The 26,739-nt window shown below is 43.8% G+C and overlaps 1 protein-coding gene across 3 annotated transcripts in view; it reads right to left on the bottom strand.

Moving 5' to 3' along the window:
- Window positions 1-26,739, bottom strand: part of LOC135111175 (uncharacterized) — a 177,563-nt gene that overhangs the window by 62,035 nt on the left and 88,789 nt on the right. For all 3 annotated transcript variants that reach the window (XM_064024242.1, XM_064024243.1, XM_064024245.1), the window contains 2 exons: window positions 17,359-17,486; window positions 2,532-2,657 (listed from right to left, as the gene is read on the bottom strand). In XM_064024242.1, coding sequence (XP_063880312.1) covers window positions 2,532-2,657; window positions 17,359-17,486 — 254 coding nt within the window. The remainder of the gene's footprint in view (window positions 1-2,531; window positions 2,658-17,358; window positions 17,487-26,739) is intronic.

The following is a 26,739-nucleotide window of genomic DNA, read 5'->3' as shown; positions in this document are numbered from 1 at the left end:
ACTGTATGTAGATGAATATGTGGATAGATACAGATAGATACTTTGTGTCTTGGCCTTCTCATGACCTCAACTCCTTCAATAATGTTAAGACGCATCTTCCTTTTTCTAAAGCTTATAACTCTTGGCTATTCTCCATTTCATACAAATGTATCTTATAGAGTTTGCTATTACAAAGGAGACACTTAGCTAGAAAGAAAAACGCGGTGGGGAAAGGTAGGCTGAGGTTGGAGGACTAAATATTTCTACGTTTCGACAACAGAATGTGGCAGACAAACTGAGACCAGCTGTGTATACAAAACCTCTGTAACGAATACTGATGAAAAACAAATTAGCTTTTAGCCTGAGTCTCTCATCCAACTTTCCCACTTACATGAGTAGTATTTCACTGACATGTAAAGCAAATAACCACACATGGAAACGCGGTCATGTACCGGATGTTGATGGAAAAATACAACAATTAGCAGCCTCAGCCTTACACATATTACTGTGTGAGTGCGTTTGAGCAGCCTGAGTGACTATTAATCAAACTTGAATTGAAATAATACATGAAACATTGATAATTCACCCTTAGTCTTTGTGTACGGATGAACTCAATAGTCCTTTGGGAATGCGGGAGATGCTGACGCGACAAACTCTCGTGGGTATGATCGGTGACTCCACGATAAAAGTGAGATTCCTGGAGATAATTTTGTCTGGATTGCTGAGCTGGAGAGAGAGAGAGAGAGAGAGAGAGAGAGAGAGAGAGAGAGAGAGAGAGAGAGAGAGAGAGAGAGAGAGAGAGAGAGAGAGAGAGAGAGAGAGAGAGAGAGAGAATTTTACACGTGCCTTGGCGAAGAATGAAAGTCGATTTGTCATGAACTACATTTTTTGCTTAATCTGGTGAATGTAGTAATTAAAGTAAAGGAATTTTTCTGCAGTTCACCAGGAAAGAAAGCCAAAACGTAGATGACAAGAGGCGAAGGGAGACCAGGAGGCACAGACAGGGTTGAGTGAGAGGAAAGAGATTGGTGCCAGAAAAGAAATGGAGAGGTGGGAAGGGAAGCTGGGTATGGAGGAGAAAGAGAAGGGATTTTGAAAAGGATGGGGATATGAAAGTGAAAAATAGAAAGGGGAAATGAGAGGGAAAGAGGGACCTGAAAGGAAAAGTAAAATAGGGAAGGGATGGTGGGTATTAAGGAGAAAAGAGGAGGTATTGTGAAAAAGGGAGGGAAGATGAGATTGGAAAAAAACAGGAAGCGGATATGAGTGAAAAACAGGGAAGGGGAAATGAGCGGGAAAGAGACGAGGGTGCAGTAACGATCGGTAATATTGCAATTACGCAAAATTGCTCTCACACCCTATGTCTCTTCCTGATAAATTGAAGTATATTACGCTACAAGGAAATAAAACCAATAAAATAAACAAAAATGAAAGAATACGGTAAGATGATTTTTTCCTCAGCTTTTTTTCTTTATTAATTAGTTTACTTTGTCTGGCTTTGGCTTAAAAAAAAAAAGAACATATGGGAAGCTTCAAAAAGTCATTAGGCCTACACATGGCTGTCGCTTTGATCCTTTTCACTATCTTTTATATATTTCTTTTTACAATATTCCCCTTTTCCCCACATATTGCTATTTTTAACATCAATATCTTTAATTATTTTTTGAGCCATCATTTTTTTTTCCCCTTCACTTACGTCACTATCTGTTACCCTCGTCAATATTCTCGGTGCGGTGTGAAGGTTCGTCGCTTCCCTCTCTCAGGAAGTCTTCTTTACAACTTGCTAAAGCTACATTATGGTGCTACAGTCCCTTCCCTTCTTACTACTTGGTCTCAACTTTCACCCGCCAGCTTAATTATTTATTCAGAACATTCAAGTTAAACTAATTCGCCTTCCCTCTTTAGCTGCCACAGAATATATTTGATTCTTTTCCACTAAGTTTTCTCTTCCTCTCCTAATGAATTTACTTAATTTTTACGCCAAGAACTGTCTTTTGTTCTTAATGATATATCTGCTACATTTTTAAGACTAAACTTTCTCTTCTCATGCTTTTCCAGGATTCTTAAAAAGTTTCCTTGTTCTGTCAACAATAATCTTGAATTTGTAGGCTAAATTCTGCTTTTCGCTTCCAATATATTTGCTATGTTTTCATACAAGGATTTCACTTTCTTTTTTAATATTTTTTGTGAGAAATTTTTTTCAGTGCTGTAATTTATTCTAGGCTTTTGCTTTCTATAATAACATTTTTTTTTTGCAATCTGATCTTTCTTTTTCTTCTTACGCTTATGCAGTATTTTATGTATTTTCAACACAGGACACCGTAGACTCGGCAGGCCACCTCCCACCCTCTGAGGGAGGATAGCGAGGCACAAGGACGCTCAAAATAGATCTGGCTGCGGGAAAAAAACAGAAGGTACTAACCCCCTACTGTGCTCTGATCACCATTACTATAGATAGACTTGAATAACAGTTTCTATCTATCTCTCACTACAGCCTGCCACCTTCCCTTCCTGCTTCCCTGTCCTTAACTGTCCCTCAGGTATGGTCTCACCTTAACAATCTGATCGCCCAGCTCGTCATCGTCAGGGTTGGACCACTCGTTGAAGCAGAAGCTCTCGGCGTGCGGCCAGCTCACGCCCCTCGCCTGCAGGTGCTTCTCGGCCAGCGTCAACCACAGCTGCGGGGAAAGGAAGGCCGCACTGAAGTCATGCATAAGGTTATGGAAAAAGGCCGGTTGGTTTGCTAGAGGTGGCGTTCTCTCTCTCTCTCTCTCTCTCTCTCTCTCTCTCTCTCTCTCTCTCTCTCTCTCTCTCTCTCTCTCTCTCTCTCTCCCTCCCTTTCTCCCTCCCTTTCTCCCTCCCTTCCTCTCTCTCCCTCCCTCTTTCTCCATCCCCCTCTTTCTCTCTCCTTCCCCTCTCTCCCTCCCTCTCTCCTTCCCCTCTCTCCCTCCCTCTCTCCCTCTCCCTCCCTCTCCCTCTGCCTCTCCCTCTCCCTCTCCCTCTCTCTCTTACACATACACGTAAACGGTTTCACAAATAGAGCAATAAATCAGCGAAATGCATAACAAGAGAAAATGTTGTGCACACAAATGACATACATAAATCTGAGGAAAATAATGATAATTTGGTATTAAAAGACAGAACACTACAAGCTTAACTTAAACCTGTAAAAATGCTAATAGGTGAAATCAGGTATGTAAATAAGCACGCACGCACACCCACGCATCCCCCCCTCCCCACCTAACACACACACACACACACACAGACATACAGACAAAGGTAGCAGAAGCGCAGTGGTCGGGGGAATGACATTTAAGAGTCACTGATTTTCTCCTCCAGCCCACTGTTGCCGCTCTGCCGTGAAGCAAAAATTGAGAAATGCGGCCCGCCTCGTCCTTCACACTCCATTTTTCTCTGGGGTGAGGCAGAAAATAGAGCTTCAGGGCTGACCGCAGAACCTCGAAATAAATTGCAGTTATGTAAAAATACACTTGGCATTCATCTTAATTTTGTATATATATATTTTTTGCTTGTGTGTGTGTGTGTGTGTGTGTGTGTGTGTGTGTGTGTGTGTCCTCCTTTCCATTTTCCCCACAGTTCCTCACTCATCGGAATTACGTAGAATCTAGTGGCGCTGCTCTCAGGTGATTGGAGGACCGGAGGGTATTACAGTGGGAGTCTTTTCAAAGCAACAGGAGAATAAGAGTAGAACGAAGAGATTGTGGGATTTGGGTGGGTGGTGGTGGTGGTGGTTGAATAGGTGATACAATAGAGTAGTAGTAGTAGTAGTAGTGGTATCCATGCTTTCTATTTACGTAAACAATTCTTCTTTGACGCTAACTAAACTTTCGTTCATCTTTCCATACAACTTCTTAGTCCTCACCCGCGCACAGTTCACCTTTTCACTCCCCCGAGACATTATCAATTTCACACCTGCTTTAATCCTGGCGAGGCTATTCATCACGTTCCAGATATAACCGCCTTACCTGCCATCACCACAATCCTTCCTAATCGCAATGTAAGGCTCGTGTCCCTCCTCCCACAGCAAGGTGTAACTCATCTGTGCCACTTGTTGGGAGCGCCAAGGACTTCCAACCCCTATATCAAACTCCAAGGCCGGTGCTGGTGACCTTTCTCCCACAACGTCACTTCATATAGTTCTTACACTAAATTATACTTCAACATTCACTATATCTTCACTTTGTCTAACCTCAAACTGGTGCACAGGAATTTCTCGCGTTCTCTTCTCTGCTCTAGTATTCTGTATCCGTTTTCTCTTCTCTCATCTAGTATTTTGAGTCCGTTTTCTGTTTAATAATACCCAGCTTTTTCCCACGTTTTTCTCGTTAATACACTGATGTCATTCGTTTCTCATTGCTCCATCCCTGATCAGTACTATGAATACAAAAGTTACGTTAATTTTCCATCTACAGACATTTTATTTGAGTTTTCAGCCGTATTTTAAAAAGCTATTCCCTTCCATGATTGTATCAAGAATTCTTATTCTGACAGGCGGCGTTCCATCTGCCGCTCTTTTGTCCTCCTTCCTGCGTCACGTGATGTAGCAAGACACTAAGTTACACAATTACCTCTGTATCACGCACACCTCTTTCGCCGCATAACACCAAAATATGTTTCTTCCTGAGGTGTTCAGTCAGGCACAACTCTCTCTCTCTCTCTCTCTCTCTCTCTCTCTCTCTCTCTCTCTCTCTCTCTCTCTCTCTCTCTCTCTCTCTCTGCATAAAATGTCACATGAAACGCTTTTATTTACTTGAATGCAGACTTTTAAGCCAGGTATCTGTAAATCTTAATGTATATACTGTAAAAGTCATCGATTTTACTACTATATTGGTTTATTAGACCCCAATTGTCCCTAGCTTCTTTACTGCTCACTCCACGTGCCTCCCTCACCTCTATTTATCAAGTCTTATTTCACTTTTATCCCACGTAATTCAGTTAAACCCAATCTACATGTTAGACAAAAACTACATTAGTTCCCCTTTGTTGTCGACGCGTTCTCAACACGCCCCACACAGCCTCAGTCTGTAGACACCGCTCACTGAATAGTTCCTCGTTCAGAAGTTTAATGGCCTGGGGTGGATGGCGTGTAGGAGACTGAGATCCACACAGAGAACGCTCCCATGCAAGACCTAATATAAACGCAGGCTGGGGAAGTACGGAACAGCACAGGTGGCGTCAAGAATTTTTTTTTTTTCTTTATGTGAGAAAAGAACTGGCCAATGGCAACAAAAAGAGCGAGAGAGAGAAAAAAAAAGGCCCGCTCAGATGTCAATCCCAAAAGAAAGGTCAAAGGATCGTCCAAAATTGGAGGATAAGTGTATTTGTGGTTCACGTTCAAGTAAAAGAGATAGTGTTTGTTGCTGCTGCTGCCGAGAACTAAGCCACAGTCGAATCCTGACTGGTTCACGCCTCGTGATTCACTTTAACGAAACCTCTCACCTGACGTGGCCTGGAAAACTTAAATCTCTCGTTGAATGTGAGCGTTGGCCTTAAGTGCCACTCAGAGATGGGGAAATGAAGATGTAAAGATACATAATAACAGCAAAATGAATAAGTTAAGACGTGCAAAAGAACATTAAATACCACCATCGTCGCCAACACCACCACAACTTTTACTGCAAATACTATTAAGAAAACTCTAACCTGATATAAGAAATGCATGAAAAAACAGAAAACAGAAAACTGACGAACTATTTTGACAGCACAGAAAAGCGTAAAAAGGCGATACATACTTACAGTCTTACGTTTTCACCACTCAGGCTTATACCAGATGAAAGTTCTCTCAATAGTACATCTGCACCATATCGGGGTGTGGAGTGGCGCCTGCACACTATAACGTCCAATCAGGGCTCGCTCCCTTTACGCCGCCGCCCCATTACAGGATGGTATAACTTACTTTTACGGTATTACAATAAGGCTGGAAGTGCCGCCGCCACCCAGCCCCCGCCCCGCCCCAGTGACTGCCCGGGAGGTGGTCGCCCAGTCACGTCCCTGGGAAAGAGCGCCTTCCCATCATCCCTGCCGTGACAGTACCTACATTGTTGTTGTTGTTGTTGTTGTTGTTGTTGTTGTTGTTGTTGTTATCTCTCTCTCTCTCTCTCTCTCTCTCTCTCTCTCTCTCTCTCTTTCTATGTGTGTGTGTGTGTGTGTGTGTGTGTGTGTGTGTGTGTGTGTGTGTGTGTGTGTGTGTGTGTGTGTGTGTGTGTGTGTGTATGTGCACCCGCTCATGAACAGCTGTGGGGCCTGAAAGGAGCCTAATATTGAAAAATAACTCCTTTTGCCCTCTTCTACCCATTCCCTGCCTTCCCCTCCTGCCAACCGCCGCCCAACGAGTGTTCCGCCCCCTTTTTTTTTCTACTTTTGTATATTTTCTCTTTCAAGGCAGCAGCTGCATGATAATATACTCGATAGTTACTTTTTAGTTATAAATGGAAATTTCTACTTCTTTGATAACAATAATGATAATAATGATGAAAAAATCAAAGAAGTCGACAAAGCAGAAGGGCGCAAAGTTTCCTACAGTAAGCAGTGCACGAGCAAACCACACGTTGCAGCCAAGGAAAGAATGAATGATGACCTCGTGAAGAACTATGGGAGAAGGACTATGGGAGAGTCAAAAAAACACCTGGTGCTTCGTAGAGGCTAAGGAACCAACACAGTCACCCATATCAATACACAGTCAAACGATGGTTCCGCCAGCCGCTGCCTCTCGTCCTCGTCAGGCTTATCTGAAGTCTGGTCTAACAGCTCTGTTTCTCAAGGCACCATCATCCATACCGATCTCTTGAGGCAAAAGTAAAACGTTATGGATTTCTAAACCTACACAACTACAGAGCTCCCGGCAGAGAGGCAGGTGAATAAGAGTGTCATCAGTATGGTAGTAGTGAAAAGAGGAATATGGGAACACAGAATGGTAGATGTAAATTTAGTTCCATATCGTATCCTACCCATCTCTTCCTTTTACTGCCTCGCCAAAAGTTCTTTAGTACTCGACTGCCACACAGGCCCTGCTTGGCTTGCATAAACTGAGTTGGTGTCGGTGCCAGCCATCACCCGCCTCACCTGATCGGCACTGGTTGGTCTTTACTGCACATTAAAGCCTCCTCGTCTCCACAAAAGAGACAGAAGTGAGGGGATCCGTAAGCCTAGCCTCTCTCTTAGGAAAAGGGACTTCAAAAGCGAGAGAAAAATGTAAAAGGGTTTTCTAGGCGTAAGGAGGCAGGGAATTACCACCGTATGAAGAGCAAGAACAACAACAACAACAACAACAACAACAACAACAACAACAACAACAACAACAGTAATAACAGCGAGGCAAAACTTTCCTTCCACTATAACGAGACTGCCACCGTTCCCTCTCCTCCTGCTTCGTGCGGTAAGTTTGACGACACACACAATCTCGATATCGGGCCGTGTGAATAACAGCCCGAGGAATGAAACAAAGAAGCGAAGAAACTCTGCACCAGGAACGAAGAGGAGAGGAAACTAAAGACACACACACACACACACACACACACACACACACACAGACACATACATAAAGAAAAGATTACACATTTGTTTTCACTTCATTATCACCTCCACCACGTTATCATCTGCCTTGGCAATGCTGTACATCCTTTTATCTCGCGCACTCCTTCAAACAGACTATTATCCCTGTCTCCGCCACCTCAGTCACTCTGATCTTTCATCCCCGCTTGCCTCTCCCTCCTCCTCCTTCTCCTCTTCCTCTTCTTTCTTCTCCTCTCCTCTCTGTCACCATCAACACTTCCGTCAACATTCTCTCTCTCTCTCTCTCTCTCTCTCTCTCTCTCTCTCTCTCTCTCTCTCTCTCTCTCTCTCTCTCTCTCTCTCTCTCTCTCTCTCTTCCTCCCCTAATCCTATTCTCTTTTGTTCCAGTCCAGTCCACAACGGCCTTGGCTTCTTCATATGAGAGATAGATAGATAGATAAATAGATAGATAGATAGATAGATAGATAGATAGATAGATAGATAGATAGATAGATAGATAGATAGATAGATAGAGAGAGAGAGAGAGAGAGAGAGAGAGAGAGAGAGAGAGAGAGAGAGAGAGAGAGAGAGAGAGAGAGCATATATTACATAACAGTCTCTCTCTCTCTCTCTCTCTCTCTCTCTCTCTCTCTCTCTCTCCTCTCTCTCTCTCTCTCTCTCTCTCTCTCTCATTAAACAAAGGGATCCAAACGGTCAAAACTTTATCAAACTTTCCTCAACGTGAGTGAAGAATGATTGACTGGCTGTCTTTGCAAACTTAATAACCAACACCACGTGACCTTAAAGTGCCTAATGGGTGTGTCCTGAAAGAGAGAGAGAGAGAGGAGAGAGAGAGAGAGAGAGAGAGAGAGAGAGAGAGAGAGAGAGAGAGAGAGAGAGAGAGAGAGAGAGAGAGAGAGAGAGAGAGAGAGAGAGAGAGAGAGAGAGAGTGTGTGTATGGGAGTCATTGTTAATATGAATCTAATTTATAAACATAATTCTCTGTAAGCAAGTTTGTTCTAGTGTTGTGTTGGATCAATAACATGTATGTACTAATTTCAATTCAAAGCAAATAAGTTACTAGCAAAACAGCAAAACATTCTTTACCACACGTCCTCCTTTCACTAAACAATGCACCACCACCACCACCACCACCACCAGCACTCACCATTAACACGGGTACACTTCCCTCTGAAGGCTGCGGGAATGAGCGATCAGGGAGATTGAGACACATAGCCCTCTTAGACCCCTCCTAGCAATGGACACGTGAAGGTAACAGAAACTATGTAATTAAGGAGTCTTCACTGAATGGGAGTTTGTGGGACATCTCTTTCCTTCTCTCTGTTGCATGAAAGTTAAAGAAAAGGACAAAGGGAAGGAAAGGAGAAGGCGGAGGGGACAGAAAGGAGACGAAGGGAAAGAAAAGAGTAGGTAGAGAGACAGAAGGAGACAACGGCAAGGAAAAAAAAAAAGATGGAGGGACAGAAAAGGGAACAAGGGAAAGAAGAGAATACGTAGACAGGAAGGAGACGAGAGAGAAAGAAAAGATAAGGGAAAAACGAGTAATTAACAGAAGTTGGAGAGATAGAATGGAGAATAAGGGAAAGAAAAAGAGAAGGAAAAAAGAGTCATTAATTAAGTAACTACGTGCTAGGAGAGGTTGGGTGTCTCTTAAGGCTCCCAGGCGTGTGTTCTGCTCGGTGGGGGACTCAGGACCGGAATAAGAAAATATGGAGCCCAAGGGGATTGGAGTTTGAGAAGTCTGTCTGCTCTGGTACTCATTGTTTGTGAGGTGCTCTGGTGTGACGTCTGGTGGTGGTGGTCGCGGGTGGTGGTGGAGTGTTACTAGTGCTGTGTTGTGTCCAGGTGTGATGTGCAAAGAAGAATAAGAACAAGAACAAGAAGGACAAGGACAACAACAGCAACAACAACAAAAAAACATCAACAACAACATCAGCAATAACAAAAACAACAACAACAACAACAGGACGTCACACACACCACGACTACATCAAGGTTCAACAGCCAATCAAAACACAAGATAGAGGAAGCCGTTGCAAAAGGCTGGCTCCACGAACATCACTGGGCTGTAAACTGGATACATGCAAATACATTGACAACATAACCGACGATAAGTGTAACAAACCGACGTCTTCTTTATTCTTTATGTAAAATGATACACATAAAAAAGAAGTGTTTAGATTCGGATGTCAGTCATTTCTTTTCCTTTTCTTCACCCCGCCCTCCCCCTCACCCCTCTCTCTCCCCCACCAAGTCTTGACATTTGCGAGGAAATGTTATGCATATTTTAGTGTTTTATGCTTATATTCTTTCTCTTCATTTCCCAGACGCAAGACAATGGCCAGAAGGAAAGGTTGCGGATTTTCACGAAATATGAGAAGACCTGTGTGGAATAATTAAAGTTGGATGAAAACTTAAGCGGTGAGAGAGAGAGAGAGAGAGAGAGAGAGAGATGAGAGAGAGAGAGAGAGAGAGAGAGAGAGAGAGAGAGAGAGAGAGGAGAGGAGAGAGAGAGAGAGAGAGATATTACATGCTAAATCTTTCTTTATGATTGTTTATGCATGTATTTAACTAGTTCGATGAGCCAGTAATACCAAGGGAAATTAAGTATTAATGTATAGCGTATATTCGATAATGCACGATAACCATTAAAAATTATAATATAAACGAGACATAATCGCGGTCGGGAAAATTAGTTTAAGTATTTTATGATAATGGTGGGAGGACAGAGGTGAATAAAAATCCGCTCCCGGCAAGGGCAGGAAACACAGGCTTGCTCCTGCGGCAGCGATTACTTCGGGATTAGGGAGACCTACCCCAGGCCGCTCCACCTCCGTTACCCCCACCTCTCCACATACCTACGCCGCACGATTACCTCCCCGTCCCTATCCTCCATCCTCCTCCCAGCCCCAGGATCATTAACGACAGCTGCACGCAAAGGAAAACACACACACACACACACACACACACACACACACACACACACACACACACACACACACACACACACACACACACGTTGAAATTTTTTATCCAGAATTCATGTTTGCATACTTGTCTACATTACATGGTTCATAAAAACTCTTGAATCCCGCCTCCTCCTTTCTGAGATAAAGAGAATTGTATTGATAGAAAACAAGTACACGCCACACCCGTCTGCGAGTGACGAGCGGCTGCGTCGAGGCGAGGTGAAAACTACTACACAGGTTCTTGCCCCGAGCTTATCAAATTGTGGAGATCTGACAGACAGACCTGAACCTGTCAAGACGCCAGAAGGCTCTTGATAGCAACGCCTGTCTCTGCTCGTGTTACATCGATCTTCATGTCACTACTGAGGCTCTCGTTGAAGTGAGTGATTGGCAAGTCATTTCAAGCCGCTCGGTGACACACAAGAAACAGATGCACCAAACAAACAGACACAGATTTCCGTGTTCAGCCCATCATCGCCGGGTCTATCCAGCCATATTCCCTCCGCAGTGGCGGCTTGGTGTACTAAGGGAGGCGCTGCGCCAAACTTTGGTTCGTTAAAGAAAACTTCAAAGTGTTTTTAATACACATCTTTCCTAGAACGTGCCAAGAATTCCCTTACTCTCACCAGAGGCAATGTGAAGACGGTGCAGGAGAAGCGGCAACCCTGGCGAGGCCTAACACAACCTGGGCCTGATCAGATTTGGTTTAGTAAGTCTTGCATAAGCCCCTGGGGAGATTGGGGACAGAAGCGAACCACACGTAGAGGGAAGTATTTAGTTACTATTGTCAGGGCGCCTATAGGAGACAGAATATGATTTCTTAAAACAAAGGTAAGAAATCGTATTTTCAGCCGGACAAATAATAGTGTGGAAAGACCGCTGCTTGGTTATTGCATTAGGCCGCGGAGGCAACAAGCTGACAATAGCACGAGGCGTTGTGGTGTTCATAGGTATCGTTCCCACTGACGGTATAACACTTGAGGGTATTGTTCTGCCGCGCAGAATGGACGTGCGTGGGCCACTGCTACGTATGGGGGAGGCTGGCGGTATAACACAAACTGCTGACTATCACAGTGTAATGTAAGTGACCTTCCAGGGCAGTGGTTTCCATACAACTGGTAAGCACACACTCTTACACACTCAGAATAACAGATGTATCTTTTCGTGTTACCGATGCTTACTCAATCACTTCATAATACATTGAGATAATTTGTTCTCCGCTGTAGAAAGGCAAGAACGTAACAACACCTCTATTAAGAACTTTTTGAATGAATTTTGTGACTGCAATGTCTGACAGCGCCTTTCTGTTACTGCTGAGTATGCAACAACACACTTCGTGATAATCCATCTAGTTTGGCAACTGCACAGCCGCCTAGCGGTGAATTTCAGAACCATTACTAATGGCTAATTGGCAAAACAGCACGGATATCTCTCACTAAGAGCTCTCGTGGCGCTCAGCACACCTGGGGGTCGTCCTTACTATTAGAGCGACACATACTTGTGACAAAGCATCCCAGAAAATCCATTCGTTTATCCTTAGGGTGTACAGACAGACGCTCACTGCCTTCTTATAAGAAAAGATGAAATTACACCAGCTTGACGCAAGTCAAGCTTATAAGCACGAGGAATGTTCATATCAGTAAAAAACTGTGGAGGTGCGTCCTCAGGCCTGCAGTTTCAAGTGTCGCAGCTGAACAAGGAAATCAGAACGTCCACAGAGCTCTCGATCTTCCTTACATTATTCATGAACGCTTGAGTATGCATCTCATAACTTGTTTTCCAGTACTGCTGTTGTATTAGGTACTGGCAATAAGCCGCTTCAACATAGCGCCTCAGGTGTTGTGGGGAGCGCCCGAGGCTTCGCTACCTGTTAATGAGGTAAGGCGCCTTGCATCAGGTACACAGCATCACTGATGCTCAGATCACACAGACTGAGCGTGCAGGCACCTCGGGGTGGCAGATATTGCGGCAGTGTGGCAGAGGTCAATAGAAGCAACCTGACGCAATAGAAATTCTCTCTCTCTCTCTCTCTCTCTCTCTCTCTCTCTCTCTCTCTCTCTCTCTCTCTCTCTCTCTCTCTCTCTCTCTCTCTCTCTCTCTCTCTCTCTCTCTCTTAACCCTATCGTTCTTTTTTTTTTTTTCATTGTCTCAACAACTGCAAAACTCACCGCGAGAAAGCCACATGGAGCCGACGTTGGTGTGCGCGTCCACGAGGCCACGTCTTGTCCCGCAGACGGCCAAAGGATTATTGCGCCGCCCACCACGTCCAGACTAACTTGGCGAGTGTTTATGACGCGACAAGACCCACAACAGGCTGCTCGTTCTCTACAGTCTCCACGACCCTGCTTCCCACAACACAAGTAAACTCTCTCTCCCTGATCCGTTTGAAGAGTAAACCTTATGTTCTTATCATTCTGCGCGTGGCCGCCTTCAGTGTCAATCTCTTTCGCTGTCTCTATCTCAGGGTGATCCACCAGCACAAGTGTCGGACGCAAGCGGTTCTGTTCCCTTTCTGTCGCTCGCTGCTCTCTTTTCAAACATGGTGTACAGTGCTCAACGATAATCTCTCCGAAGAGTCACTGATTTTCCCTACATTTCTCGTCCACCGTCAAGTTCTCCCAAGGAAATTTTCCTTCACGAACATCCCATTCTCAAGATTTTCCACAAAGTTATTTCCCCCATGGTCAATCAGGCTACGTTAGGTTACGTTAAGCTGGTGGAATCTGTCATAAGGGGAATAATTTGGTTGAAATATTCACAGGGGAACATACGTGGGTGGAATTTACTTGCATGGAATTAGTATACAGAAACAGCACTTCCAACCGTGAAATACAGCCACCTCATAAAGTCTGGAGTGAGCTGAAGCTGCTGAACCCTTCCCAGGACCAAACACGTGAGGCAATGAGGCTGGCTGCGGGCTCCATACAACAGGTAAATGAGCTGAATCCCTCAAATAGCACTATAGCACAACACGTATGGATGTGCAGCGTGGGGAGTGAAAAGGTCAGCGTCAGAATACGGCTGACATTACAACAAGGATCCAAGAAAGGAGGACAACGAAGTGATCAATAACTTTCTTTCAACAGAGAATTAAATTATGCCATTAGACACAGCTATTAACACACTGTATGCGCTGTCAAGTTTGACTGTTCCTCTGCTCCCAACTCTTCAACCAGCTATTGGAGCCAAGATGGAGGAAGCTAAACTGCATCTTTAGTCTTCCATTATTGGCACTCTTGCAAACATAAGTACTTGAGACATTTTACACTTTTAAAGATATTTTGATGCCCTGAACTGTATCCCCACGATGCCACTTCACTTTGCGTCACAGCGACTCAACATTCTCGGGCAGTCGACTAGGCAGCGCTTATATGCCGAGCTTGCAATATGATAGCTAGATGTAGCAAACCCTTAGTATATTAGGTTTTCTATGCCGGTACACGAAGAAATGTTAGGTGTGTGTGTGTGTGTGTGTGTGTGTGTGTGTGTGATCTCCGCTTGTTTGTCGCACCATCTCTCTCTCTCTCTCTCTCTCTCTCTCTCTCTCTCTCTCTCTCTCTCTCTCTCTCTCTCTCTCTCTCTCTCTCTCTCTCTCTCTCTCTCTCTCTAGTGACGCCCACTTCCTTCCCTAATTAATAGCGCTCCCCTCACCTGTGTTGCCGGAGCGCACCTCTAATTAAGTCCTGTGCGTGGCCGCGGGGCGTGGGATGGAGGGAAGGAGTGTGCAGGGCAACGACAGAGGGTGTCCAACACAAACACATCGCCACCACCTTGTTACAGATGTTACCTTTTCTGTAACCCTTTGTACGATGCGTCAGGTCAAACTCCCCCCCCCTTCTTTCTCTCTCTCTCTCTCTCTCTCTCTCTGTCTCTCTCTCTAGGTATGATACAAGGAAGAGAAATCAAGCCATTTGACAACACATTTACAACAGACACGGGACACACACACACACACACACACACACACACACACACACACACACACACACACCACACACACACTATCACTCTGTAACCTTAACATGATCCATCCTGCGCCTCACTACCAGCAGAGCAAAGAAAACAAGCATCTCGGCGTTGAAGGGAACAATACCTACATAACACGCCTTACAAAGCACCGCGCCACATGAGAGGACGAGAAGAAACACGCAAGTACCAGAATGAATGTGTGCGTTGCTGCGAATACTAAAAGTCTGACTCTACTCGTATTTGCGTTGAAGAGATATTTGTTGGGTGGTTTATTTGTCAGTTTGAATGTTTGTCTACGTGGCGAGGCAGAGAGGTAAGATTCGTCAAGCCGGACTGTCCTCTGCAAACCAGTGAATTAAAGTCTGAGGCTCATGGTTCTTTGTGTTGGAGAGATTCGCACAAGCCTGGTAGGGAATGTATATAGATTCGCACCTATGGTCACAACTTGGGGATTCTGGGATAAAGATACACAGCAGGAAACGAGCGAGAGAGGGGGAAATCAGAAAATAGTCAATCCGCGAGAGTTTCTCCGGAGTTATATAAGCTATACAGGCAGCTCGTCCCAAGGGTATGATAGACAGAAAATGGCGGTATACATTACACAAGAGGGCAGCTTGGTTTCCTGTGAGGTCTAGGAGGGAGGCTACTCGAGAGAAGCAGTAATTACAAATCCACTCCATGAACGTCCCACTGAGAAGATGGACATTTGCCGGACGGAGTGCTTCCTGTAAACAGTTATGAGAAATCCTAGTTCTCTGAAGGGAAAGAAAGATTCATTCAATGCATTCTTCCGATATTGGTGATTTAGGAATAAAACCATCAGAAAAACATGGCAATATAAACACAGCACCGGAAAATTACTAGAATAAGTAAGAAATAAAACTGAGAAACGAGCAGAGCAAAGGCCACACTACGCAGACCAGGTAACAAACCCAATATGTTGATATATTTAGTACACCACAAAATACTGACAGTTCATTACGAGAAAACAAGTAAAAGGTAAGTGATGTCACAAACAGAACAACGACAGATAGACAGGCACTGATAGGGTAGCAAACAACAAGTCAGGGAAGGAGATTGTGACCAAGATAGACAGAAAGGAAAGAAGAAATGACATGAAAAGAATTACCTAAGGGAAGTGAAAGAAACGAACAGAATGACGATGATAATGATGCTGATGATGCGGCAGGAGGTACATCTCTTTTATGGCAGTATTTTTCTTCAACTTTCCAGGAATTTCCCGTCAGCTAACAAGGAGTGCCACACAAATATCCTTCGCTCCACTCACGTCCTCTCTAATTGTGATTGGTTCCGTCTCTATATTTACTGGTGAGCTTTTGGTGAAGAGCCAAGCCACGAAGGGCAGCCCGGGAGGGAGGAAGGAGCTATTTCTATATTTACCGGAATTGGATCACGCCTCATAACGAAATTATGGCACTGATGGACAGTCATTTCAAGATATCACGCTTCCATTCCTTTCCCCTCTCTTCCTCCGTCCCTTGCTCAGAAATTCAACGATTCTACTCCTCTGCTGACACCTTTCACCCACCCTTTAGATAATGTGTTTAAGGCTAGCTGCGTATCATTACAGTGTTATCATCTTGCAGTATCTTTTGATGTGTGCTAAATACAGTGGACTCTTTCTGGCTGCAGTGTTCCTGTACTGTTCAGAAAGAGTAAAGTTGTACTACAATAGACACCTTTCTTCTATCCAATTAAATAATAAGTTACTCTTACAATAAAAAAAAAAGTGATATTATAGTTATCGACAGTGCTATTATTATTTTGCGGTAAGTTGTAATTTATAATTTTGATGTGTTGTAAATTCTATATGCCCTTCCTTCACCTCCCTGTACTATTACGAAAGTCAACGCTCTTCCTACGATGTTAATACCTATCCTCCGTTCAGCTAAAGAAACTAACAAGTAAAACAAGACTCGTAAAGCTGCGGTACATAATACACCTGAGTGACAGCAAATACAGACTTGAACCTCGCCTACTTTATGTCATGCTCCGTGCCATCAAAAGCACGAACATTGAACTCTCTTCACTTTCCACTACAGGAATAAAATAGCGAAACGTAATATTCCTGAGTGACGAGTGAGTGAATTTGTTAGCTTTGCACTCGGTTGGTTTTATATAATGCTGTGTTGTGCTGTCAAATACACGAACACTGAGCTTTCTTCACTTTCCGCTATAAGAATAAAATAGCGAAACGTAATATTCCTGAGTGACGAGTGAGTGAATTTTGTTGGTTTTGCACTCGCTTGGTTTTATATAATGCTGTGTTGTGCTATCAAAGGTGCGAACACTAAGCCTTCACTCACCGACCTTCCCACACACGCAGCATCAAAGAACCATCGCATCAGTGCAAACAAAAAATACACAGACACACAAAACAAATACATGTGATCCTTTTTATTGTTGACTGACTTAAAACTGGAGCATCTCTGGGTTGGTGAAATAAGGTTAATCCCCAGAGGAGTATTCAGCACTTCTCGGTCCGGTTTGAATGTATATGAATTATTGTATGAGTTGAGATGCACTCCACAACTTCCCCGCGAAACTGACTCCTACTCCCGTGGACTATGTAGATGGGGAGAGAGAGAGAGAGAGAGAGAGAGAGAGAGAGAGAGAGAGAGAGAGAGAGAGAGAGAGAGAGAGAGAGAGAGAGAGAGAGAGAGAGAGAGAGAGAGAGAGAGAGAGAGAGAGAGAGAGAGAGATGTACTGTTATCATAATCTTTCTCTCCCTCGTTCAATCTCCAACACGAAACGACGCAAAGGAATCAGATTTTCAAGACGTGCTTTCATCATCGCCAAAGAAACATGAACGAATTGAAGAGTGAACAAACGACCTCACACACACACACACACACACACACACACACACACCTACGAGCACACTTACCCGCCGGCGAAACTCCTGCGGAATACCCCCTGGCAGCCTGGCACACATCATCATGGCGTCGTGCCACTGCCTGAAGCCAGAGTCCCCGGGGAGCGGCGCCACGGAGAAGCGAATCCTGGTGTCCTGGCCTGTGGGAAGCAAAGGAGGGAAGAGAGTGAGTGACCTGGTAATGGAGGGAAGAAGGGAGCGAAGACGAGAGAGACTGACCTAATAACGGAGGGAGAGAAGGTGGAAGGTAAGAAGGAAGAAATTGGGAATGACCTAATAAAGGAGTGAGGGAAGGAGAGTAAGTAGGGAGCGAAGGAGGGACGGAAAGGAGTGAGTGTCTCGCGAGGTGAGAGGAATGTGTAAGTAGCTTGTCTGATCGGGGAGGAAGCAAGGTAAGGAGCAATAAGAAAGCAAGATTACGCAGTGAGGACGGTAAGTAATAATGCAAGGGAAAGTAGCACGGTGGAGCAGGACGGCACAGATTATAAGAGTTACTTTGTTAATTTATCTTTACTTCTCCTATTCATTCTGTTAAAATATCTACTCATTTATTCAACTTGTTCTTTATAATTGTGAGTGTAGGGAAAAGGCACGTACATGAGACTTGCCAAAATTTACTAAAACAAAGACCAAGTTTTCCTATTAATCGAGTCTCTGAAAAGCTTACAGACGAAGAATTAGAGTGAAGAAAAAAAAAAAAAAAGGAAAAGAAGCAGAAGAGAAAAGAAAAGCCAGTGTGAGGGCAAGTTAATGAGTGAACTTCTACATGACACACGATAATAGTTAAAGTAAATACAGCACGAAAAAAAAAAAAAAATATCGTAGTATGTCCCAACACGTGACAGATGGCATCATGTCAGTAAAGTACCCAACATTTACGGATGATACAACACATATCAACACTTCAATTCCATCACCGCTGAAGGAACAATCTGTGAGAAGGATAGTCAGGCAGTGAGTGAGGAGCGGGATCTGCAAATAAGGAAGGAATGCATCAGCACCAGTAGTAAAGTGAGGAGATACTGAGTTTTATTGCGTTGTAAAGCCCAGTGGCCCTTTTGTAGCCCTTTCTGTTGACCTTGCCCGGAGCTCTCTTACATAATGGAAAAAAAAAATCTAGTTCTCCTAAGACCTTATTTAGACAAAGCAGGTCAGTTCAAGGTATCGTAACTTTGAAGACACAAATTTCAAGGGACGTTCGAGTGACCTGTACACTTGAAAGGGACGAGGCAGGACTTTGCAGTTGTATATAGGCTCTGGTCCATTACCTTGGGATACGCCTGGCTAAGAGAAAAGCTATATTTGTATGGTACTTCAAATTCCGTGCAAAATGGGGATCATAAATAGTCAAGTTGAGAAAAGTGAAATTTTGTTCCGCTCAGGCGTTCAGAAATAGTGTTTTGGGATCGGTTATTTAATGTACGGAATAAGAAGAAGCAAAAGAGGAGTTACTGTGCCTCCATTAACACAATTTAAGAACTCTAGCACGAGCTTATTTTCTGCGGCGTCACTTTCCCTTGGTAATTATGAGACACTCGTGTTTTCAGGGAAGCTGGAACACGAACCACCCTTTCGCGGCAGCTTCCAATTACAAGTGATGGAGGTGTCTCATTTCTCCGCCACCACACCGGCGCATTTTCAAGGGAAATTATGACTTTTAATTAGGATCTCAGTGATGGGGCCTCTGGTTCCTCACGTTAAGAAACATCTGGGTTTGTCCACTTATACTTAAAAAACCGAAGGAAAAAAAAAAAAAAAGATGGAGAGGAGTGTGTTCACCAGTTTTGAGCTTTGAATATACTAACAAGCATTCATTTAACTACATACAAATCAAAACAAAAACTTTACTCCGACGCACGAACGACTCAAAATCCTACATAAAAATTCAAGTGCAATTTTATAAACTCCCTAGCTACGCCCTTGGCTTCTCATAGACAGGGTACATATAAACTTGACCCATAAGAGTCCTGTGCCTGACAAAAGCCTGGGGAAATGGAAACCAAGTAGCAATTTAACATTTCTTTATTATTTCCTTTATATTCTTTAACTCCACACTCCCGGGAAACACAGAGACGTGACACGCTAGCTCCCAGACATCCACCGTGGAATTGCAAGCGCCTGCCGTGTGAGAGAGGCGTTTGTGTCCCCGTGCCGCCAGCAAGTGACTGGTGCGGGTGAATACACGTGGGTACACACAGGACACGCCAGGTTTAGGTACACAGGCCAGGCGTCTTGTGTCGTGCCTTGATGATGCAGGAAGGAGGAGGGGATGGAGACAGCAACAAGGGGGAGATGAGGAGGAGGTAGGAAAGAAAGGCTGGAATTAAGAAGAAATGGAGACAGGAGATATGGAAGAGGTAGGCAAGGAAGACTGGAATTACGAGGATATAGAGACAGAAACAAGGGGGAAAATAAGGAAGAGAGAGAAAACGAAGACTGGAAAGACGAGGAAATGAGAATAGAAACACCGGTAAGATAAGAAAGAGATAGGAAAAGGGAAATTGGGGAGTACCATACGAGAAAGAGGAGAGATGGAAGGGGGAAAAAATGGAAGAGTGATTGTACAGTAGCTTATTTCTTTCAATGCGGAGGGAGGGAGGGAAGGAAGGTGGAATATAGAGCATCCTGATTGTAGGGCGTGAGGCGGCGGTAAGGAGAGGGAGAAGAGAAGCAGCAGACTCATGTAAAGAAGCCCATTGGTGGAGGAAGACGAGAGGAATGGAGAAGCAGACTACTAAGAGAGAAGGAGAGCGGGAGAGGGAGTGAGGGAAGGAAGGAAAGTAAGAAAATATAAGACGATAGTGCCGGATGATGATGATGATGGTGAGAAAGGAGGAGGAGGAGGAGGAGGAGGAGGAGGAGGAGGAGGAGTGACAAGAACAATGGAGAGAAAATTAAGAAAAATAAAAAGAATCCTGAAACATTTATTAGTTCCTTCCCGCGCGTGAGAGGCTGCGCGCTTGTGAGAGAGAGAGAGAGAGAGAGAGAGAGAGAGAGAGAGAGAGAGAGAGAGAGAGAGAGAGAGAGAGAGAGAGAGAGAGAGAGAGAGAGAGAGAGAGAGAGAGAGAGAGAGAGAGAGAGAGAGAGAGAGAGAGAGAGAGAGAGAGAGAGAGCCACAATAACGGGAGGTCGATCAGCCAAGCCTCTCGCAATGAGCCTATACTCTCTGTACGCCTCAAGGAAAAAATGGAAAAAAAAAAAGAGGCGAGACAAAAAAGAAAAAAAAAGCCTCCATTCACTTTTACCACAACCACCACTAATACCACTCCATCACCACGCCCATCACGACCACCACCACCAGTCCATTACCCCACAACAGCCAGCAGCCACCATCAGTAACGACGCTGAAGACGATGATGACTACAATCACTCGTCTACCTCCAACCAACTAACAAAAAAGGGACGTAAGAGTGAGACATGAGCAATAAAAGGCTAAGGAAACGTAATGTCATGTCTATACTACTAAAGGAATATGGGAGCGTGGTAGTTAGTGGTAGTTTAACTTGGGTTGTAGCGCGGCAGTTCCTCAGGCTACACTCAAGTAAGAAACACAAGAACAGATTTTTTTTAAGTTAGAAACGCTGGGAAATGAAGCTAAGTGCAAATGTCATCTCCATCAGTCCAAACTTCGGCCTTGTCCTCTCGTGCAAGTGTCTGGCGAAGTCATACGAATAGTGTATGACTGTGTATGGAGTGTCGATAGCGTGTGCACGTGTATCAGACTTTGTTCATTTGCGCTGTGTTCCGCCCATGTGTCGCTGCCTTTGTTATGACTGGAAACACTGCAGCATCCCGTGTACTGGTTGTCTTTTTATGCAAGCGTGGTGCGAGGCTGTCCTTTTATCACGAGTATTGCATGGTATGTCAGTATCGTCAGCATCCGTCTACCACCATCATGTAAAAACTATGCTCGTATGTTGCTGTCACTCCTACAATGAGAAACACTCCAGCCTCTTCCTTCTTGAATGCTAGTTGCGTCTTTATATGCAAATGACGAGAGGACCTATCTCTTTATTCCTGTGTTGTAAGAAGCATCAGTATTTCGTCAGTCCGAACCACGTCGCTGCCTCCGTCAAGAGACACACTTCACCTTCTTTCTCGTGTACTTGTTTTACTAGTATATGCAAGTGACGCGCGAACCTGTCTTTATTACTGTGTTTTAAGGAGTATCAATATTTTCAGCCTTTATCAATGCGCACCACGTTTCTACCATGTCGCTGCCTCGATCAAGAAACACTCCAGCCTCTTTCTCGTGTACAAGCATTTACCTTCCTGCTTGTTTTTATCCTTATCGTGACGGGTGGCAGTGATGGAAGAGGCTGGTGATTTCTCTTGCTCCTGACAGTTTGGGGGATTATTACCGAGGCAGTCTGTCTTTCTGAAGGGTGATCAATCAAGTTCGCTGCTATCAAGCCACAGAAATGTCTTTCAAGGTTGTAATTAATCAGCCACATACTGGAGCACACAGCCGTAGCGTCAATACAAGACGTGTATCATCTTGAAAGTTTTGGTGTTCTCTGCTTTAAGTAGCGACAAATTTCGATAATTTTCTCTCATTCCTTTTTTGCACCCCTGATAGTGTAATGGAAAAAGATATATGCCAATTACAGTATGAGAGTAAAATTTCAGTAAACATCTCCATTTGCCCGTTAAAATAGATTGCTTTATTTCGGTTCCGGCAGGTATGAAAAAATATTGACAAAAATATGACGAAAATTTCACAAGCACCATGGTGCAGAACATGACTTATAAAATCACCACCAGCTGCAGCAGCAGCACTAAATATATAAACATGGTATCTATTGCTTATTGCAAGTTTTATAAGGATAAAGTGATAAAATATGAAATTGACCAAAGAAGGTTGGTTTAGCATTTCAAGGATTCATGACACCCTCGTGCTTGTGTCGATATTTGCTCTGCGGGAAACCCTTCCATGTCACGAGCATCGTCACTTAGGCGATAAGATGAGCGGGCGAGACTACCACTGAGAGGAGGCGTCGCGAGGGTGTACTCATGGCGTGTGGCGGCGATGAGGTCCACACTGTGTAAAGGAAGCGAGTTGCTATTCATCCCTCACGGCGAACCATAAATAGTTCCCTGGGGAAACCAGAGGAAAGTAAACTTCGATGAGCCAGAAGTCATTCTTGATTGCATTCCGAGGAACGGGTGTTTTATTCACCAGAGATTCAAGGAGCAGGAAGATGTGAAGGATGGATGGAATGAACACTAGCAATGTCTCGTTCTGCTCCAACACAAGTTCATCCATAACAGTAGTTCACTAAGCATCTCATTACACACCAATAAATGCTCTTAATGTACTTGTTCTTTCTAGTCCCTTATATTCAGTAACACACACACACACACACACACACACACACACACACACACACACACACACACACACACACACACACACACACTAATGAGTCGGCTACGTTAACCAAGAATAATAGGGGATCTTTTTCGTCGTCTTATTTTAGATTCTCGTATAATTATAGTTTGGCTTAAAAAAAATATGTGACAGCGAGAGCGTGGAGGGGAAATGGAGACGTGTGTGTGTGTGTGTGTGTGTGTGTGTGTGTGTGTGTGTGTGTGTGTGTGTGTGTGTGTGTGTGTGTGTGTGTGTGTGTAAAGTATTCTGCCTGTTTTCCACTTCTACCATGAATAACAAATTAATAACTCCTCCCACTTAAGTTTTCCTTGTGTTCATTATCAACACTAGAGGGGAGGAAAAGAAAAGGACAGGAAAATTAAAAAAGGGAGAGACAGGTGACGGGGAAGCTGAGAGGGGAAGAGACAGGTGAGGACTTCAAAACAAGAGGGAGAAAAAAGGTATAAAACTTTACAATGGTACTTTCTCCTACCAAAAAAAGAAAGAAGGAAAAAAAAATACACAGAAAAAGAAACAGGGAAAGATAGGTGACGTGAACGACCAGAACACGAACGTAAACAAAATATACGATCTACAATACAGTGGAAAAAAGAAAAGGAAGGAAAAAATTTGACTCTAGGTGGGTTCGAATAATTCTTTCAGCTTTTCTTTTTCGTTTTTTTTTTCAGTAGTCTTAAAAGGTTTACTCTTCTACCTGGCCTTTTGTCCTCCCCTGCCTCCGTCTGCCTCTCTTTAGCAGGTAAACGCTTTTGTGTGGAGAGGGAAAAGTAAAGCAGATGCAAGACTCGGTAAATAGAACTTAAAAGAGGAGGAAGGAGGAAGGGAATATTATTATCTGCAGGAGGAGGAGGAGGAGGAGGAGGAGGAGGAGGAGGAGGAGGAGGAGGAGGAGGAGGAGGAGGAGGAGGAGGAGGAGGAGGAGAAGAAGGAGAAGAAGAAGAAGAAGAAGAAGAAGAAGAAGAAGAAGAAGAAGAAGAAGAAGAAGAAGAAAAGAGGACGAAGCACAACAACAACAACAACAACAACAACAACAACAACAACAACAAACAAAAAACAACAACAAACAACAAGCAATAACAACAACAACAAACAACAAGCAACAACAACAACAACAACAACAACAACAACAGCAACGACAACTAAGGCTACAAACACCAACAATGCAACAGACCCAGATGAAAAAAAAAAAAGAAAATAAACAAGCAAGAAAACACAAACACGGGTACAGGAATACGGAGAAAGGAACAATGGGACAGAGGTGAGTGGGGCTGTCGCTAAAGGTTCCCCTCCCTCCTCCTCCTCCTCCTCCTCCTCCTCTTCCCTCTTTCACTCCCACTCGAAGATGCGGCTCCAGCACCTGCACATTCCCAGGGCGGAGGTAGGCGGTGGGCGGTGTGCGGAGAGCGGAGGGGGAGTGAGGCAGTGACGAATGGAAGAACAGAACTGGACTGGGCTTAACTGAGTCTGCCTTGTGGGTTGGCCTCTTTCATCCACTCACTTCCCCCGTTTATTCTCTCGCTTTCTCATTCACTTTCCCTTACTTGCTTACTCCTTTACTGCACTTTTCAGGTTACGTTACACAGTTAACCACCTTTCTCTCCCTCTCCCACTCCTTTCTCTCTCTCTGTACGGTGAACAATTTCCAACCGCCTCGTTTCTTGCGCAATGGAGGCTAGTTTTCACAATTTTCCAAGAGATGAGAACTTGGATGGTTGTAGCATGTGGAATGGATGGGAAGCTGGAGGCTGGGGAGGTGGAGCGATGAGAAGCAAAAGAATAGGAAGATCAGGTGATGGGAGACAGAGGAAAGATGGGTAGGTGGAAGATGGAGAGAGAGAGAGAGAGAGAGAGAGAGAGAGAGAGAGAGAGAGAGAGAGAGAGAGAGAGAGAGAGAGAGAGAGAGAGAGAGAGAGAGAGAGAGAGAGAGAGAGAGAGAAGCTGATATCCAGAGTAATTTTTCGTGCCGCAGCAGTTACCCAGGGCCGTCAGTGGGGCAGAAAGCTTGCACTCGTTATTTGGAATCGAAAGAATTAAAATTTCCTTCTCAGGTTACCGTTTTCTCCTTGGCTGATTTATTTTATTTTATTTTATTTATTTTTTTTCTGGTAACGAAGTAAGCAGGTTAAAAATAAGCTGTTTACTGGCTGCTCATTTCTGTGAGTGCCGCTTCAGGTAATTCTTTTCCCTCAAACTCGTTTCCTCTTCCTCTTCCTCCTCCTCCTCCTCTTCTTCCTCTTCTGCTTCCTTGCTTCAAGTTACATTAACTAAATTACGTTGGTAAAAAAGAATGGTAATTTTTAACTTTCCTATACGAGATGGGATAAAATTTTCTTTACTTTCCAGAACTCTCCTTTCCTCCTGCCCAAGGGAACAACAACACCGGCCTCAGAGCAGCTGTGCCTTGAAGGATGCTCGAACACACTGCCTGGCCACGCCCTACATTCCAGTACTTCATCTGAGAACGCAAGGGACATCTTCAAGAACAGTTGTGGATATACTGAGTTATAACATATATCCAACTTTGTAAATAATGAGATAAAAATTGCGAAGTGACAGCCTGATTTGTGAGAGCTAATCCCGATGGCTTTAGTCGCTTGTACGTTTAATAGGAAGAGCAAACTATAATGCAATTTCTTCAAGTAGTGAACATATTTATCAGTAACATGAAGAAACAGTGAAAGCAAGTAATTCATTCAGTCTCGCCAAATATATGTACAAAACACGTGTGGGTGGACTTGTGGCGAGAAAAAGTCTTCCACTTTTCACAGGACTAAACGAAAACTAAACATAATTGTATAAGTAAAGAGACAAGACACAGCAGCATTCCCCTGAGCTATAAAACAAAGGCTGCTCGTTACACAGTACTCCAGCAACAAGTAAAGAGCTGAAATCCTCACATCTATAGAAATTAAGACTGACAATAACACTTAACGAGATTAACTAGTATATAAGATGACGGAAATACACTGTAATTATCAGGCGCTTTGTAATAATACAACTGCTATAAAGATGAGATGAGAGAGAGAGAGAGAGAGAGAGAGAGAGAGAGAGAGAGAGAGAGAGAGAGAGAGAGAGAGAGAGAGAGAGAGAGAGAGAGAGAGAGAGAGAGAGAGAGAGAGAGAGAGAGAGAGAGAGAGAGAGAGAGAGAGATACAACACTTATAAAATAATCCTACAGTTATTACAGCCACCACCAACACCACCACCACCACCACCACCACCACTACCGCACAACAAGAAGCTGGAATAGAATGCCAAATAATAATTCGCGTTTCTGTGTAGGAGGAAGAACACATCGAGCGCCTGTGACCTTCGCATCAAGGTGACCAGCTACGCCTGTCTGTGCGATCATAAAAAGGACAGCCAGAGAACAGAACAGAGGAGACTGATGGAAGTGGCAGGACGGGTGGAGGGGAGACAGAGGAAATGGTGCTGTTATGGTGAACGACGGCAAGAGAAATGGTGGAAATGGTGTATGGTGATCGGGAAATACAAAAGGGAGGATTATAAGAAAATACATATAGCAAGAGAGTGAATGTAAAAGGGTACTAGGAGAAAAAAAATGGGGAGAGAAGAAAAGGTTACAAACGATATAAAAAGAAAGAAAGAAAGAAAGAAAGAAAGGAAAGAACGACACTGAGGCAGAAAAAGAAAATGATGCGAGTGTAAAAAATGTAGATTATGAGAGAGAAAAAATACTTACATCAGCAGAGTGAATATAAAACGTACCAGGAGGGAAAAAAAGAAAAGAAAAGGAAACAAATTATAAAAAGGAAGAAAGAAAGAAAGAAGGAAGGAAGGAAAGAATGACTGAGGCAAAAAAAAAAAGAAAGAAAAGAAACAAGTGTAAAAATGTCAGCACAATAACACAGAGAGAAAAATGAAAAGCGAGAGAGAGAAAAAAAGGTAAAGAATAAAAAAAATAACATGGAATATGAAAAAAGGAAATGACAAACTCCCCCACCACACTGAAAAAAAGAGAGAAAAAAAAGATAAAAACAA

Source organism: Scylla paramamosain, chromosome 21 (assembly GCF_035594125.1).
Source record: "Scylla paramamosain isolate STU-SP2022 chromosome 21, ASM3559412v1, whole genome shotgun sequence".
Taxonomy (NCBI): Eukaryota; Metazoa; Arthropoda; class Malacostraca; order Decapoda; family Portunidae; genus Scylla; species Scylla paramamosain.
This window is presented reverse-complemented; position numbering and strand designations above follow the sequence as displayed.